Raw genomic sequence first — 17,491 nt, 5'->3', positions numbered from 1 at the left:
GACTTATTGCTAATAAAAATTTCGGGCTATTCTAGTCCTGAATTTTATCTGATTACATCCTGTAATCGATCATTCTGCATGCACTTCATTGATTTGTAAAAAAATAGAAATATCTTGGTGTTACCCGTTTAAGGGTTGATGTTAAAAAAAAAGAATGAATATCTATCGGATAGTTTGTAATGTAGACAAATGTTTACAATTACCTTCACTCTCTTAATGGAAATATTACCAAAGAGAATTTGTGAGTTTTGTATTTTGATTCGTAATTGTAAGTTAATGAATGAAATTCACAAAATGATTTTCTTCGGTTCTGGGAAATAATTTATAATAATTATTAATAGTTTCTTCAATAGAAGGTCAATACAGACTGAAAATAATTTTGTACCAAGTTCATGGGACTACGAACAATAATCACCCGTAAAAACTATCAGCAAATTAAGAAACCATTAGCTAAATTAATAGAGTATGGCTCGAGTAGTTAGTTGCACGGAATTTTAAATAGAATAAAACATTAGCCTAATGATTAATAAATTACTCATATCCGTCGATTATTCATTGCCAGCGTTGGAATATTTAGTCGATGACAAAAGTCTCCGATGGCAAAAATAACTGAAATTTGGAATCACAATTGAATCGCATGCAATAAGATATTTTTGATGAAAAATGACCCTTTCTCAACGGAACATTTCATTATCTTCCCTCTTCGGAACATCCACTGTGAAAAAGACGAATGAAAATTTTGAAACAATGAAATTTTAGTATGATACGAAAGAATACGCATTCAACAACATGTATTTCATAAAATATTCTATATTTTTTTCCCAGTGCCCCATTGTTTGCGGGATTCTATCGAGACAAATCCGCTGATGTTTAAAATGTCTATTGATTTCCTTATTAAATTTACTCTAACTGAATCGTTAACAAATAAAGGATTAGTCTGAAATTTTAGAAAGTCAAGGAAGACAATTTCGCCTTCACCCCAACATCTGAAATGTCGGACGTAACATCTTGGAGTAAAGATTTTTCGTCAGCGCTAGATGCTGTTCGTCCCTGAATTTTCCCCACCCGGTAGTATTAGACTCAGATAAATACTTCTAGCACATCATTTTATTTCACAGTCCAGTTGATTTGGCATATTTCACGACTTATTTCCACACTATTATTTTTTGCCTCAATTTCACGATCATTGTGGAGATTGATACAACAGAGTGACAGCTACGAGTTTCCGGTGAAGGTGGGACGCCGACCAATCGACAAATTCATTGTTTTTCAGTTTCAATAATTTAAACATTTTTACAAAAATCGGCAGAATTAGACGGAGACTTATCTCAAACCCCTAACGGAAATCCTCGAGCATTAGGATTGGTTTCGTGTAAGGATGTTGAGCTCGTGGTGCTAAACGCTTAAATTGTACTTCTTTTTTTCTAATGCAAATTACGAACATTCTGATAGTCATCGAGATCAATGAGCAGTAATAATAAATGATTGAATTGATTAACTATTTCGGTGAACTTTCAAGAAAAAAAAATATTAATCCGACACGGAATAAAAAAAAACATCAGGAAAATCACAGGAGAGCCAGAAGTTTTATTTATCTGAGTGAAAATAATAAATTGATGATGAATGATTCAATTCAATTAATTTTCTTCGAATTGACGTAAGTCGTTTGTCTAGTTTTCGTCGCTTTTTCAAATTTTCTGCGGTTTATAATAATTTACATGACGCTGTACCGGTGAATAATTGTCGAAAAAAATGAACTCACTGGAATATATAATTTTACTACAATAATAGAAGAATATCGTAGATTTCATGAAATGCATTTCGATGAATACGTATTTTTTCATATGAAAATAGAATTTGATTGTTGCAACGTTTTAATTCTTCATCTTCCCAGTGTATCCCAGTAGAACGTAGATAATGAAATATTCCTTTGAAAGTAAGTCAGTATTCCATTAAAAATATCTTATTACATGTGATTCCATTGATATCGTCTACAATAAGTTTTCAGACCAACGAAAGGCGATGCATTCAAATAACTATTAAAATTGGATGAAAGTTTCAGAAAATAAGAATCAATATGCGATAGATTCGAACCTTCATTTGTTCGAAGGATGAGGTGCATGTTTAAAGCCCTTAGAATCAATGATTGAAGTACACAGTTTAATCACGCGGTCACTTCGCTACGTCAATAAATTATTCCGTTGACACTATCGAACAAGACCGAGTGGTTGAGCGAAAAAATAATCCTTTCGTTTTGCTCAATTTTTTTTCTCAGTCTAATAAACATTATTTACCGTGAAAGATCTGATCATGAATCAACCGAAGGAATATGACGACTCAAACAGCCTCCAGTACCGTGATATAGAAGATCTGGTTGAAGAGTTCCCCGAGGTGTTCAAAAAAATGAAGGGCCGCATTATTGACATCGGATGCGGACCTGGAAATATTACAAAGGGTGTACTACTTCCAGCTGTGGGGGAAAATGCTACTATTGTCGGTAATAATTACCAAATTATACCAGAGGTTGATCCCTTAACCGACCTCCACATATTAATAAAGTCATTTGTTACCCCTTTTTCCAGGTGCTGACCTATGCCCTTACATGGTTGCCTATGCAGAGCAAAATTACTCTGTGACAAATAAACTGTCGTACATGCAATTAGATATTCAAACACCCGAATTGCCTAATAACTTGATTGAAAAATTTGATAATGCCACGTCGTTCTATTGTCTTCATTGGTGTAGAAACACGAAGGGCGCGTTGAGAAATTTTTACCAACTTCTTCGTCCAGGGGGTAAAGCCATTATTTTGACAATCTCTCATCATATGATATTCGATGTCTACTCCGAACAACGTGAAGATCCAAGATTTTCAGCATATATGCAGGTACGCTAAAACAGTTGTATAATGCTCCAGTAAAATTCATAAAAAAATAGTGTAAAAGCTCCCAGAAAATGATATTTTCAAGACACCAGGGTGGAAAAAATAGTTTATCAATAAGTTTCGTATCTATGTCAATAACGACAATCCCTTGATGATAAAAAATAACTTCTGATATCAGATAAAATTCGATTAATCCATTAGATATTTTTTTAGTCTCAATCCTAAAATATTCAAATGCTTAAAACACTTGAATTGCTTTGAGAATTAATGCTCTTGAGTTGCAAAAATTGTTTCATCAGTGCGATGTTTCGTGACATATTTTGTACATAATATATTATATATTGGATTATGTATGCCCACAATGAACCAGCGGTGACAGAAAACGTTACCCTCTTTATTTTTCTAATCCTTCAATTCCATTTGCACAGTACAATAAAACATTGTACAATATTGTTCGATATGATAATTCTTTAAGGATTGGCTGAAGTTTACCTCTCCGCAACACGGGCATCCGGATGCTGAAGATATTCTGAGAAACGACTTGAATGACATTGGCTTCAAGATACATCATTGCTCTAACAGATGGAAAACTTTTACGTACCCAAGGATGGAGGCTCTGATTGGTAAGATTCGAAGTAATAAACTCTCAATCGAGGAAGAGAATAATATCGCCACGATGGATAAATGAATGTACCAGGAACTGGAGTGTCTTTTAATTTCAGATTTGGTGATGTCTGTTAATCCATTTGTCATGCGGCTACCAGCTGATCTTCAAAAACCTTACAGAGAAGATTTCGAGAAGCGACTCAAAGACAAACACCTTCCGAAAAAAGATTATTCTAGTGGTTGTAGTGTCGACTGTTGCATTGCACTGCTAATTGCTGTATTTGAAAAACCTCATTATTAATGTGAAATTAATGATGGATGGAAAAATGTTATAGTTGAAAAAAATCTTTTTGATTGTGAACTTTGAATGATGTTATACAAATATTTATGTCTATGATAATCCAGTCGACAATTCGTCGACTAATTGCCGATGTCCTATTGAATTTTGACGGCTTTGATAAAAATTGTATTCTGGGAAATAAAATATTTTAAAGTATAATATAATTATATTACATTATGTAATGGAATCATCATGAGTTTCGTCCAATATCAAAACATTTTTCAAAAACAAATGATTTATAAAAAGCGATTTCGCAAAAACTGCTTAATATTGTTGGGTAGATTGGACCAAGCTTGAGAACAAAATTAGTCCTAACTATTGTCGCTAATTTTGGATGATTCATTATGATCTTTACTGATGTTGTGGGAACATTTCAGTGAAATATCCAGACTAGTTTACTTCCATACTGAAGCACCCCGTTGTAAGGAAGTCCTTATATTCCCCCAGACCTCCGCGGGGTGTAAATACAATGATGTGGATATCCCAGGCAATAAAGATATTTTTAAGTGACCACTAATTGATGCACTAACTGGAAATATTACGTCTGATATATCGCAATGTACGCTATAAACAGCTGCCAACATGTGCCTGATGATGATAATTCCTCAAGCATTAAACTTCACTCTTAAATTTAGATTGAGGGACAAGAAGTTATTCTGTAATTTCATGCTTGGGAAATTGGCATTAAACTTCACTTGTATATTTAGATTGAAGGATAAGAAGTTGCTCCGTCATTTTCTACTTCGGAAATTGAATATATCATTGAAGGATTATTTTATGACTCAATTACTCGGTGTTGTTGAATAGTGCCAACGGAATGCCGCATTGATGTAAATTGCATGCTTCAATCCTTGATTCCGAGGACTCCAAACATTAACCTCATGAGCTCCGATCAAATGAGGCTTTGAATCCATCGTATATTGGCTCATATACCCTGAATATTTCATCGAATGTTTATGGTTATTTTAATGTATCGTGTCCTGTTGATCTGAAAACGTATTGTAAACAATACCAATGGAATCGTACGTAATAGGATATTTTTAATGGTATAATGACCCATTTTCAAAGGAATATTTCATTCTCTATATCCTCTTGGTAACTCACTGTGAAAATGAAGAATTAAAACGCGTTGGATACGAAAGCATACGCACCTAACAAGATATATTACGTAAAATCTACGAAAGTTTCCTCTCAGTGTAAATATCTTACCCAACGCCATCTCATTCTCTGGATCTCCATCAACTTATCTTGACTCAACTCAGAGGCGTATTACTCAGAAACTTCAGCCACGGAGTCTCGGAGACCCAGGCATCGTTCAAACTTATTTCTCTCTTGGGAATTTCCACCTGCATCCAATCATATTTCAGAAAACAAAGGGAAGAATGATTCAGGGGAGAAATGGCCGGTAAATATTGTGAAGGTGGTAAAGCATCGCAGCTATAAGTGGCCAATTTCGATAGCGACCAGTTTACATTTACCTGGTGTCACGTTCTGTACGTGAAAAGTGTTAAGTTGAGGAAGAAAATTATATGTAACAACGAGAAGTGGACAGCTACGAGAAAAAAATTGTTTCAAAGTTTCATATTACTAATGGCACCACTTCGATCAATAACGTCTCGCTAAAATGCAGCTGCATGTTCGTTGAGTGAAGTGACAGCCTAATATTATCTTTAATGCGTTGCAGAATAAAAAATAACTTTCGGAAGACAATTGTGGAGAAGGCACATCAGTTGCTCGCCGACAGTACCACAAGCAAAACGCCTTCTGTGGAGGTGGGATACGTACACCATTAGATAGTGATACCCCAGGACTTCAGGTTTTTTTTTCATATTCAATATAAATAAATCGATGGAAATTATATCGAAACATTTAAGGGAGTTAAGGGAGTTTACTGAGAAAAAAAATTAATTTAACTAACATTATTTGCTTCAGACAAGAAAATCCCTAAAATTTTAATTCAACAATTTTTTTAAAATCCTTGTCAGAAAAACATGTGATTGGCAGAATGATATTGTTCTCAGTATAGGTCTCATTGGCGACGTACGTAATTAAACAATATGAAGACCAGCTATTAAAACAAATGAACACGCTATTAGTTCGATGATTATTATTGAAATGATTATGATTATTGAATGATTCTTCATTTGTTAATGTCTAGAATCATGAATTTTCTTCAATAACCATTGGGCAACTATTGGCTTCGGCTCTCATCTCTTGAATGAATAATAAATAAGTGAATAAATATTACCGTATAAAACGACCATCTGTTTAGTGATAAGTGTCTATTTTCTGATTAGTTGTCTAGCTATTGGCTGTTTACTTGACACTTTGACATTATTTTATCGTTTGTCTCTTCATTGCTTTCCCTTTAAATCATTTTCTTCTATAATTTATTTTTTTTCAGATATAGAAAAATATTGTTGACGTGTTTAGAGGGTTCATTAATTTTTCATCTATTGACGAACCTGAAATTATTCTTCGTCATCTGTCGACTGGTCTCAGTGTCCTGCAATGGTGACCAAATTAATCAAGAAAGACAAGATCCAGAGGGACCAGGAGAATATTTTTTTGCATGGATATTATCAACGTAACAGGATTCTTCTATTAATACTTGGAATCTGGCCAGATACTCCTTCATGGTTAATAATTACTATACAATGTCTTGTGGTTCTATCGACGATATCAATGCTGATACCACAGGTATCATAAATAAACATTTCCTAGAATAAACTAACATAATAGTACACGGAGAGACAAGTATGAGAAAAATGACTATTCCCGTTCAGTAAAGTGAATGCGGATGCTCGTTTCAGATGAAATATATGGTAAAAAGTTGCAACAAATGCCGGTCATACGAAAAAATATACATCCAACAATATATATTTCGTAAAATTTACATTTTTCTCTCAGTGTATCACTGGTAATTGCAGGTATATCGGAGCAACTATTGGAGTCATATAATTGCCACATTAATAATAAATTTTTACTAATGAGGTTACCAATCATCGGTAGTCACTGTCATTATTTTCAGTCAGTGTAACTTGTCTTTTGTTTAGTCATTCCTCGTCAGTACGTCAATTATGATTTTTAAATTTCGCGCCCATCTTTCTACCAAGAGAAGCCAAATTCTCCAAACAATTTTCCTGGAAATCCCCCTTGTCTATGGTTAATAAAATAGTCACTCTACATTATATACACAATATATACATAATTTCCAACTATTGAATTGAAGTTATGATTAAAACCAGTTAGCGATTAAGTTTTCATTCCGCACTACTGAATGGTTTCTAAAAATGATCTAACGCCAATATTTTGTTGTTATACACAATAAATCCATTCTACTAAACGGCACGGTAATTGTTGCCAGAATATTTTCCGAAATTTAGATTTTTTTCTCCGTGCACTTATCAAGTTGACTGATATCTGAAAGCATTCCTCAGCTAAGTAATGTAATTATCTCTTCAGTATGCGTTTTTAATTCGAGTCTGCGATAATTTAGAGACTCTGGTATCTGCAATGGTAGAGCAACTGACTGTTGTCATAGCATATATTAAATTGTACTACTTTGGAACAGGAAAGGAATGGGTTTGTATACGATGAACTGATAAATATTAATTAATTATTATTAAATATTAACCCCGAATAATAATCCATAAATTTTTCAATTTCTATACATTTTGTGTGCTTATTGCAATAGATGCAAACAATGATAAATTCCGTTAACGAGGATTGGCGCGAAGTGGATGATTCATTAGTTGAAACTCTTCATATTTATGCTAAAAAGGGCTACATGCGAACCACTATCTACATGGGTATTTTTTTTAGCTATTTTGACAGGTGTTGAATATACTGAACTAATAAAAATCATGCACAAATAACGTCTAAAGGTAGAGAGTTATTCTTAATTTAAGGCTCGTTGTAAAAGGAGTTCATGAAGTATTCTGACATCAATCAGGTTACGGAGATACCGCTATTTTTTTCGATTTATGAAAATAATCGATGTTATCTCTGTTATCATATATTTATATTTTTTAATTTATTTTTGTATCTGTATTTGTGTTAAAATTTTGTTATGCATTTATATTTCAGTTACTCTCTATTCTATGGCAATCATTTACTGTGGATCTCCTTTGAAGTCACCAATTCTTGATGTTGTTTATCCTCTCAATGATTCAAGACCAAAATTTTTTCCGTTACAAGTCGATTACTCTATCTACGGCATCGATGCGGATGACTACTTTATTATACTCATAATGCATTCCATGATAACTGTCATAATTGTAGTGCATATGCTAGTAACAATCGATACTTTTATTTCAATCATGGTTCTACATTGTTGCGGAGTATTTGCAGTTGTTGGGTGAATTTTTTAAAACTATTTTCCCAATAAAAACAGTTCCTGATGGCTTTATTCTACTCATTATTCAGAATCCCAGATTAATGCCATCTACGCGGAGAGAAATATTCGATAGTAACTCGGGAGAAATTTCGATCATCTGTTACCGCATAACGATCCGTGTCGGTTTCAATAAAAAAATTAAGCCTCGTCATATTATTAAAAAATTCAGGTATCAGATCTACATCTGAAAGTCTTACGGTGATCTTTGTTTCCAATTATTAGCAGTACATTATCACCAATGTTTACACAATTTAAAATTACAAATTAGCTCTGATGAAATTAGTAAAAATTCCGTAAAATTTAAAGATACGCAATTTCTATTGGATATTTCTCTCTATGTAAAGTGGAAAAATGCCTCAAATGCCAAAAATTAATTAATCTCATGTTGTGATTCCAATATATAGAGACATGTTACAACAGATCCGGGGAGATTGCTCACCCCGGGAGCAATATGAAATCCTATGTAACGGGATACGACAACATCGTCGAGCCATAGCGTATGCATCGATATGTGCTCTAATCAAAATCTATTTTTAATCATGAAAAATCACTCCTGTGACGAATCTACCTGCCAGAATAATTCTATTGGGATGTCCTTTAACAGATTAGCAGAAACCATTGAAACATCGTTTACAATAATGTATGGGTTCGTAGTTTTAATCACCATGGTACTGATGAGTTGTGGACTACTTCAAGTATGTAGTCTCTAATAAGAATTTTAATCTGTAAAATAACACTTAGAAAAATTTCTATCATCTAGTAACATCGTAGCTGACTATTTATGGACATGTTTTCTTGAATGAAGAATTAAAGTCGGATGTCTTCCTGTGTTTGCATTCGAAGAATCCCTCAACTGTACGATAAATTTTCTGAGAAATAATTTATTTTTTCCTCAATTTTCCACAGATTTTCTCACAATATTGATCCATTGCGAAATTGTGCTAATTTCAATTATAATTTTTTTTTTAAACCACATTCCCGCATTTCCCCACACAATAACAGAAATATATTTATATTTAATAATTATAGGTATTTTCAGCAAATATTTATTTACTTGAGAGACGTATTTATTTTTCTAAAATGATATCTTTTGGATTGAGTCAGTCTCAGAGGAGTTTACCCTGGTCCGAAGCACGATACTGCCGACAATCGGCCGAGAGGTGGCCCGTTGTTGGCTGCTAGTTGGCCCACTGTTGGCCGAGAGTTGGTCCACTGTTGACTGATAGTTGGCCCACTGTTGGTGGAGAGTCGGCCCGCTGTTGGCCCACTGTTGGCCGAGAGTTGGCCCACTGTTGTCCATTCCCTATCTCGTAAGAGGGGGTTTGAATTCTAATGATGACTCAACATGAGGTGAAATAATTACAGTTAATAATGAAAATGGACCAGCCAACGGAGATTATGAGAGGAGGTTCATTTGAGGTTGCCGCAATGCTCCATCTGTTTTTTATAACTCTACCAGGTCAAGATCTATATGATCATAGCAGTGAATTATTAGAAAGAATGTACATTCAAGTTATTTTCACGGTGAGATGTAATTATGATTTTTACTGTTGAAATTGTCGTCTTAGTTTCAGTTGCAATTGGCCGGGGATGTCTTTGAAAGCGAAACAATTGATATCGATTATGTTGATGCGTAGCATAAAACCAATGCAGATGACCGCTGCCAAATTTTTTCCTCTCAATATCGAGAGTTTTGGGAAAGTAAGTAACTACAGTATTGAAAATGATTTACAAGAATTAATTTCGTAATTTTTCAGGTCCTGAAAACGTCGTTTTCGGTCTTCACGATGGTATTATCGAGTCGATGATTCTTTCATAGAACTCAAATCCAAATAGACTTTCTGACATTCGACTCAACGATTGGATACGAATAGAAAAGACGCAAAATTAGTACTTCTTCACCATCTTTGCAAAACTATATCTGTTGAATAAAATGCAAATGCGGGAGATGAAATGGAATTCTTGCATTTATATTAGATAAATAAGGCCATAGATAGTTTTTCATTGATTTTCGTGACTACACAAAATAACGAAATTAATAGGATTGACATTCAGTACACACAGAGCAACACTCAATTAATATTCTGTCTTTTCGACGAAACAGTCGCGAACTTTTTTCTGAACGTTTCGTAATTATTATTAGAATGATCTGCGAAAAATTAGGATACTATCAAGGATAATTTCCCAGTTGATTCTGTAGTCGATCTGCAAATCGTGAGTTTCGTAATTTCGACTAAATATTTGTACAATGTGTGCAGAGAATTTTCAGCAAGGAAATTCAAGAAAAAACCGTAGAGAAAGAGATAGAGATGACACTCGTCGGCGACTTACGTAAAAGCTATCAAAATTGCGTCCGTTCGTGGTTAAGGAAGGAAAGTCTTCGTAACATTGGAGAATTAAATTGTTCCGATTAAGTCGTTCAATCATATTACTCTGAACGACAGGAAAGAAGATTTTTCCCCCTTAAAACCGGTTCCACTGAAGCAAGACTTAATCATTTAATCTCCTGTCTAGCACTTCAGACTTTCAGTTCAAACTTGTGATCGAAAGTCACAGCAATGCTATAGTTATTGCAGCCAAATTAGGACAGAGAATTTAATCAGTTTCATTCCGAAAAAAAATTAAAATGGCTCAAAATTCTGTTCTCTGTCTGTCGATTCTTCTTTTTTGCTTCGGAAAATTAGTGATTGGGGCTAATGATACCAATCCGCATATAATTATTATCGTTGCTGATGACTTGGTAAGAATTGAAGAACAATTACTCCACTAAAAGGTGTCTTTAGCTGCAAATAAAATAGATCATGTATCTTCGTCACTCAAAAGTAAACAAAAAGTCTTTGCCAATTTGCTCGAATGACTACTTGGCTGTCAATAGTTGACTGTTGACTCTATATCTATATTAGAATTGTCAAAATTTGCCCCAAAAGGAAAAGTGTAATTTTCCCACAACTTGACAGAGTAAAGTACATGTTTAATTAAGTAAAATATATTCTTTCACACTTTACATCGCGTTGACGGTCATGCACTGACAGAAATATAGTTCTGCCAATAAAATATTCTCCTCACAAGAATTTAAATCTATTTTTCGAATAAGGATTTGAGGCAGTTTGTGATTCCGGGACAAATGTCATTGGCAATTTTTATTTTTATCTCAGTGCAGGTGTCAAAGTTTGACAGCTTTCAACAGAGTCAATTAAAAGGCTTCAATACAGTAAAAACGAATACTTGATACTAAAAACGACCTGAATAACATGAAAATTCGCGAATAACTTCATAAAATTAACAATAAAATTAAATTCAGGGAAATGTTGATTTGATTCAGACGTTTTTTAGTGGCCCTTCAACCACTTTTTTTAGTGGTTGAAGGGCCACTAAAAAACGTGTATATTAAAAAAATGTGGAAAATATTGTTTTCCAAAAATTCATTTCACCAATTCTTTGCCAGAATTAAGAACAGTTAGAATTTAGTTAGAGAACAGATAGTCTGTAGACCTTTTGAATTGCACATATCAAGTCCTTCTTGACTTGATTAAATATTCGCTTGCCTCGATAGCCTTCGGAAGCCTCGGACTGATATTAATATTCCTGAAATATTTGCACAGGATCTGTGATTAATCTTCATCTTCAATCAACTTCAATGATAAAGTGGAAATTTCTCTCACCAATTAAATAGACAAATAATGCGAAGCTGTCGTTCACTTCCCGCGCAAAACTACCAAGGCTGTTAACAACAATATAGATGGCGACATGCGTAGTAGAAAATAATTTAAAACTTGTCCCGGAAAAAACATCAGTTTTCTATCAGTATTTTAATATTAAACAACAACCATGGAACAGCGAGAATTTATTGCATGAGGTCTATGACTTAGTAGCTAAATCTCATCATGACCCAATCCTTGAATATTCATGACCCACTAATTATACCACAGCTTATTATCGTGGAAACTTACTCCTTAATTAATGATACCTATCGATTCTTGAATGATGCATCGCTACCAATATTCCTTGAGTTTTTTCAATCGGTTTTCTTTTGGTGGATAAAAATCAAAAAATGTTTTTATTAGTTCGATTGAAGGATTTTTTGGTTCTGAATGGAAACACTGCAATTGAATTGATTGAGTTATTGATTGAATTGGATTCATCGCAATATTCTCTACTATAAAAAATTGATTAATTAATAGGGCTGGAATGACGTGGGATTTCACGGATCTAATCAGATCCCAACTCCGAATATCGATGCACTTGCTTACAATGGTGTTATCCTGAATAATCATTACACTGGTGCAGTATGCACACCGAGCCGAGCAGCATTATTAACGGGAAAATATCCTATTAATCTTGGGATGCAGCACTTGGCACTCGAGGCAACCGAACCGAGAGGACTTCCATTGACTGAAAAATTACTGCCTCAAGTATTTACATAATTTTACTAATTTTTATTGACAGTGCTTCTAGCATAAATATTCAATCATGATTATTAATGAAAATTTTAGTACCTGAAAGAAGAAGGATATGCGACCCATATCGTTGGGAAATGGCATTTGGGTTTCTACAAAAAAGAATACACCCCGACGTTCAGAGGTTTCGATTCTCACTTCGGATACTGGAGTGGACATCAGGATTACTATAATCACGAGTTTGAGTCATCGGTAAGATGATTAATATTATTATTGAAAGGTGATGGAATAAAGTCAGTAGCGAAATGATAAACTGGATCACATTGATTTTGCCCTTCGGCCAGTTTTTTATCAACATGTGGAAATAGAACAGAGTTTTTATTACATATCTCCATAAACATTGACAATGGAGAAAAACACATGAGTAATCTGTGTGTCGAAATAATATTTCGTAAAAATTACGGAACAGTTACGCAGATTTTCAGTCAATTTTCTTCAAAAAGTCCAAAATATTTCAGAAAAAGTACAGAATCTGCAGTGAAAAAATACATAACTGTTTCGTAATTTTTACTAAATATTACGTAATTGTTCAAGAGTTTTTCTCTTCGTGGGGCTAGTAACCGAAATGAACTTGACCAGCTTTACCGCGTCTCTGCTGAAATGGAAAAAAATGATTTCATTCAGACTAATAGTCATAATTCAACTGTTATATAATTTCTCAAATTTAATTAAATTTAAATTAATAAATAATAATAATAATTAATAATTAATTCAATTTTAATTAAAATTTTTTTTTTGTTTCCCTCCCCCATATTATTTTAAAACTCAAACCTTTCACTACAATTACAATGTTCTCATTTTTTCGGTTACAGGATAATTATCGTGGTTACGATATGAGAAGAAATATGTCAGTTTCATACGAAACTAAAAATCGCTATTCCACAGATCTTTACACAGAAGAAACCATTCGATTAATTGATAATCACAACAAATCCACCCCCATGTTCATATATCTTGCACATGCAGCAGTTCACAGTGGAAATTCAGAGAACCTCTTGCAAGCACCTGACGAGGAAGTAGCGAAATTCTCATACATCAGTGACCCGGAAAGACGAAAATACGCAGGTAATTATATTATTCTGTAAATCGAGAAATGATGACAAAACGAGCAGAGCAATAATCGTCTCTAAATCATCACCAGCAGACAAATTTCCTGCTGTACATTGTCGAGAAATCGATGTTTCTTCTCTCAATCCATTTTATCCTCATAATCTAACTGATTTATGCCTTAATTAACATTATCATGAGAACCACGAGTGAACACGATTATCCTTCACTATTTTTTTTAACATCCCATTATCCATAATTGACTGCAATTACTTGTGCAGTTAGTGATGATTTATTGTAAATGCATTAAATATTCGATTGGCGAAATATTCGATTGAAACTCGACAAACTCGATTATTGTCTTGTGACTCAACCACTCGATCTTGTTCAATAATGCCAAGAGAATAATTCATTGATGTAACGAAGTATGCCGACACTTTTAGAGGACTGAGTGATTAAACTGTACACTTCAATTGTTGCTTCTGAGGGCTCCAAACATGAACCTCATGCTTCAATCAAATGAGGGTTCCAATCTATCATACATTAATTACATTCCTTAAATATTTCATTCAATTTTGGTAGCTATTTGAATGGATCGACTTTCATTGATCTGAAAACTCATTATAGGCGAGATCAATAGAATCGCATGCAATAAGATTATTATTAATGGAATAATGATCCATTTTTAATGGACTATTTATTTATTATGGAATTTTATTTTTATTTGAATGGATACGCATCCAACGCGTTATATTTCGTAAAATCTACGATATTTTTTTCTGAATGAATGAATTTCAGATATTTGGTTTTTCTGTAAGTTAACAAATTGATATTCTCAGGTTTTCATTTGAGCATGACTAATGTTTGAATCAGAAGAACATTTTTTCGCGAGTATTAAATGCTATTTTTCTGTAGACTTTTAGAAATTTTTAACTTTAAATGATTTTTCTTTCTTCGGGTCGATGTGAAAAACCGATCCAGCGAGTGAAAGCTAAAATTTGATTCTTCGTTTGATGGTGAGAAGGCACAATTATATAAACAAATAAAATATATTTGCCTGCAGCAATGGTTTCAAAATTGGATGAGAGTGTTGGTGAAGTGGTGGCAGCTCTTCGTAGACGAGAAATGCTGGGGAACAGTATTATTCTATTTGTGTCTGACAATGGAGCCCCCACATTCGGTCCTCATCACAATGCTGGGAGTAATTATCCCTTCCGTGGGGTGAGTTTTTAAAAATAATAATTACTCGGGAGAGGGTGGAGCAAATAAAAACGATAGGGCAAAATGAAAAGTTTCGAAAAAAATATTGACTAAAATGCAGGCGATTTTTCCGACCACATTTGAGTTTAAAACTGATCATTTGAAAATTTTGCTAAAAACTATTTCTAGATTATCTCAGGGATTATAAAAAAGAATTATTATAAAAATCCCATTTTGATCTTCTTTCTTCTCTTCTCTAGTCGTGGGACTGATGCAGCATTACTTTGTTGCGTTATATTCCTCCAAAATAATAATATTCTGAGTATATTAATTTCATTATTACCTCAACCCATTATTAGATGAAAACGACGGCTTGGGAAGGTGCGGTGCATTGCGTTGCAGCTATTTGGAGTCCGTTAATAAATCAGCCGCAAAGAATTAGCAATCAACTTTTTCATATGTCAGATTGGCTCCCCACCCTGATTTCTGCGGCTGGTAAGTTTATAATACCTTCAGTCTCTCAATCAATACCGAGATTTTTAGAGGCATTAATATCGAGATAATATAATTACTTATAAAATCACAAAAATAGAAAATGTTTAATATCATCTTTGCATTCGAAATTCAGATGAATTTTGTTCTATTCCGACGTTGTTCAGTGGTTCTTTCACAATTTTCATATATTAAAAAAAATAGGAGCAGAAATATGCTGATTTGCTTACAACTGCTATATTTAAAAATATTCTGATAAAGAAAAAAAATTCTAAATGAAAAAATTATTCGTTTTTTAGGGGACAATATCCTTCAAGAGATAAATTTCGAATAATACCCGTAAAAATAATATTTTCCTACGTAAAAACTGAATTACTATAAAATTTTCGTCAATCATTTGGTTTCATCATTTTATTTGATCAATTTATTTTATAATAAAAGCTATTTTTTTGTTCAAATGAGGAATCAATACAACACTGCCAAGTCTCGACGGTTTCAACATGTGGCCAACCATAACTGACAATGACACTGCCCCACGTACTGAAGTTCTAATAAACATCGATGGTATATCTAATTACTCAGCGATAAGAAGTGGTGATTTTAAATATGTCGTCGGCTATCCCGGTCGGGTTACCGGTTGGTATGGGAATTTGAGCACATCAGGAGACGTCTATCAGGATTATCAACCAGAGAATGTCCTGAGATCTAAAGCTGGAGTTGCCATGATTGGATTATTAACAGAGAGACAGCTTTCCAATTCCGCCAATAATGTTCCAATGTTGACCCACAGTGACATTAGAGGTCTGAGATCGGCAGCAACTCTTTCCTGTGGTGTGGCAGAGGGCCAAGAGGTTTGTACCGAAAATCATAAGATCTGTTGTTTGTCCTTCCGAATGGAAGTATCTCAATCGTCTAATCCCGACTCCAACCAAAATATCTGCTCGGAAATCATGTGGAATGATCTGATCTGAGTCTGATATGTAAAAATACAAATTTGTTAAGAAATGTTCGCGTGGTCCGCTATGGCCAAAGGTAATTGTTTATTAATCTGTAAAAATATGTTTAGATTCCTTGTGATCCAACTGTTGCACCCTGTCTCTTCAATCTCGAAGAAGATCCCTGTGAAATGATAAATATCGCGGGCATACGTCCGGAAATGGTTCAACTGTTGGAGGAATCTCTCGAGAAGCACATGAGCACTGCACTTCCGGCTGCAAATATACCGGGGGATATCAAAGGTGATCCTGTTAGGTGGAAGGGTCTCTGGGTGAATTGGCAAGACCCAAAGCCTGCGATGACAGCCTATGTTACTCACAAAACTGACACGAATTCACTTTCATCGAGCACAATTATCATTGCAATTTTAGGCTGTATTCTAGTTTGCACTGTAGTTATCATAATTATTCTAGTAATCAATAACCGTAGGAAAAGTTCGCACAAATACATTGACATAACGCATGTTGGTGAGCTGAAAGGTTCTCACCTATAAGCCAAAGTACTTAATATTTACGAATTACCGAAGGGTAATTTTCCATGAAGAATCTTCACGATGGAATGAACTTTGAATTTACCTCGAAACGAGGCTCCCTTTTAGTTTAGCCCAACTAGTTTTTGTTAGTTTTAATATTGTTATTGGTTAAAACATTAGATAAACAAGTTTTTAGCACCGTAAATATTAAGCACTTATGTACTTATGTAAATTACCATCGCCTCAACCAAGTCAGTATTGAAACAGCATACGCATAAACTATTTTTTTAACCCAAAAATTGTCAAGACATGTTACAGCTGTAAATGGTTTATAATTGATGATACTGTCAATGTAATTAATAACTCACAAATATTTTATGTCCTCGAGAGCCACTAGTGGGCTGAAAGTTTAGTAAAACCATTATAATTACATAGAATTTTTTAAATCTTAGTTTTTAAGTTATGCACATTGTAAATATTGACTGTTTTTTTATGAATAAAAAAGTGTTAACAAAGGGTTGTAGCGCTTTAGAACCGTTAGGAATTCTGTACATTATTTTGCACTGAAAAATAATTTTCTTCGTGATCTAACACATAC

General features: G+C 34.0%; 3 protein-coding genes and 1 long non-coding RNA gene across 8 annotated transcripts; 3 read left to right on the top strand and 1 right to left on the bottom strand.

The window, feature by feature from the left end:
- The first annotated feature begins 34 nt into the window (after nt 1-34).
- Nucleotides 35-3,961, top strand: LOC135160162 (juvenile hormone acid O-methyltransferase-like). 2 transcript variants are annotated; one of them, XM_064116402.1, is made up of 5 exons: nt 35-1,234; nt 2,303-2,497; nt 2,583-2,887; nt 3,360-3,507; nt 3,607-3,961. In XM_064116402.1, the coding sequence occupies exons 2-5, from the start codon at nt 2,311-2,313 to the stop codon at nt 3,789-3,791; spliced, it is 825 nt and encodes a 274-aa protein (XP_063972472.1). In that variant the 5' UTR covers nt 35-1,234; nt 2,303-2,310; the 3' UTR covers nt 3,792-3,961. The 2 variants fall into 2 exon arrangements, with proteins under 2 accessions (XP_063972472.1, XP_063972471.1); XM_064116401.1 differs by having other exon boundaries at nt 35-1,372.
- Nucleotides 1,905-5,414, bottom strand: LOC135160169 (uncharacterized). The gene is made up of 5 exons (XR_010298516.1): nt 5,309-5,414; nt 3,486-5,176; nt 3,377-3,413; nt 2,295-2,892; nt 1,905-2,207 (listed from the first exon to the last, which is right to left on the bottom strand). It is a non-coding gene; the product is annotated as an uncharacterized LOC135160169 (long non-coding RNA).
- On the top strand, nt 5,025-10,525 carry LOC135160156 (uncharacterized). 4 transcript variants are annotated; one of them, XM_064116385.1, is made up of 11 exons: nt 5,037-5,323; nt 5,515-5,646; nt 6,235-6,530; nt 7,296-7,415; nt 7,528-7,642; nt 7,920-8,190; nt 8,634-8,726; nt 8,834-8,924; nt 9,595-9,731; nt 9,798-9,930; nt 9,987-10,469. In XM_064116385.1, exons 3-11 carry the CDS (start codon nt 6,342-6,344, stop codon nt 10,035-10,037), a joined length of 1,200 nt encoding a protein of 399 aa, XP_063972455.1. In that variant the 5' UTR covers nt 5,037-5,323; nt 5,515-5,646; nt 6,235-6,341; the 3' UTR covers nt 10,038-10,469. The 4 variants fall into 4 exon arrangements, 3 of the variants coding, with proteins under 3 accessions (XP_063972455.1, XP_063972456.1, XP_063972454.1); XM_064116384.1 differs by having other exon boundaries at nt 5,103-5,235; XR_010298510.1 differs by having other exon boundaries at nt 5,025-5,646; nt 9,595-9,688; nt 9,987-10,525.
- A 195-nt stretch (nt 10,526-10,720) lies between these two features.
- LOC135160149 (arylsulfatase B-like) lies at nt 10,721-17,409 on the top strand. The gene is made up of 8 exons (XM_064116369.1): nt 10,721-10,969; nt 12,411-12,641; nt 12,723-12,878; nt 13,499-13,751; nt 14,797-14,954; nt 15,293-15,428; nt 15,888-16,276; nt 16,492-17,409. The coding sequence occupies exons 1-8, from the start codon at nt 10,856-10,858 to the stop codon at nt 16,912-16,914; spliced, it is 1,860 nt and encodes a 619-aa protein (XP_063972439.1). The 5' UTR covers nt 10,721-10,855; the 3' UTR covers nt 16,915-17,409.
- The last annotated feature ends 82 nt before the right edge of the window (nt 17,410-17,491 follow it).

This window comes from Diachasmimorpha longicaudata, chromosome 3, assembly GCF_034640455.1.
Source record: "Diachasmimorpha longicaudata isolate KC_UGA_2023 chromosome 3, iyDiaLong2, whole genome shotgun sequence".
Lineage (NCBI taxonomy): Eukaryota > Metazoa > Arthropoda > Insecta > Hymenoptera > Braconidae > Diachasmimorpha > Diachasmimorpha longicaudata.
Note: the sequence above shows the minus strand (reverse complement) of the source record. Positions and strands in the feature narration are given on the sequence as shown.

Bases quoted from the DNA above. Each gene is read 5' to 3' on its own strand.
- LOC135160162 (XM_064116402.1), top strand. From the start codon at position 2,311: ATGAATCAACCGAAGGAATATGACGACTCAAACAGCCTCCAGTACCGT. The intron at 2,498-2,582 runs GTAATAATTACC...CCCTTTTTCCAG, and splicing joins GGAAAATGCTACTATTGTCG to GTGCTGACCTATGCCCTTAC. The intron at 2,888-3,359 runs GTACGCTAAAAC...TAATTCTTTAAG, and splicing joins GATTTTCAGCATATATGCAG to GATTGGCTGAAGTTTACCTC.
- LOC135160156 (XM_064116385.1), top strand. From the start codon at position 6,342: ATGGTGACCAAATTAATCAAGAAAGACAAGATCCAGAGGGACCAGGAG. The intron at 7,416-7,527 runs GTTTGTATACGA...TTATTGCAATAG, and splicing joins TTGGAACAGGAAAGGAATGG to ATGCAAACAATGATAAATTC. The intron at 8,191-8,633 runs GTGAATTTTTTA...TCCAATATATAG, and splicing joins GGAGTATTTGCAGTTGTTGG to AGACATGTTACAACAGATCC.
- LOC135160149 (XM_064116369.1), top strand. From the start codon at position 10,856: ATGGCTCAAAATTCTGTTCTCTGTCTGTCGATTCTTCTTTTTTGCTTC. The intron at 12,879-13,498 runs GTAAGATGATTA...TTTCGGTTACAG, and splicing joins ATCACGAGTTTGAGTCATCG to GATAATTATCGTGGTTACGA. The intron at 13,752-14,796 runs GTAATTATATTA...ATTTGCCTGCAG, and splicing joins GGAAAGACGAAAATACGCAG to CAATGGTTTCAAAATTGGAT.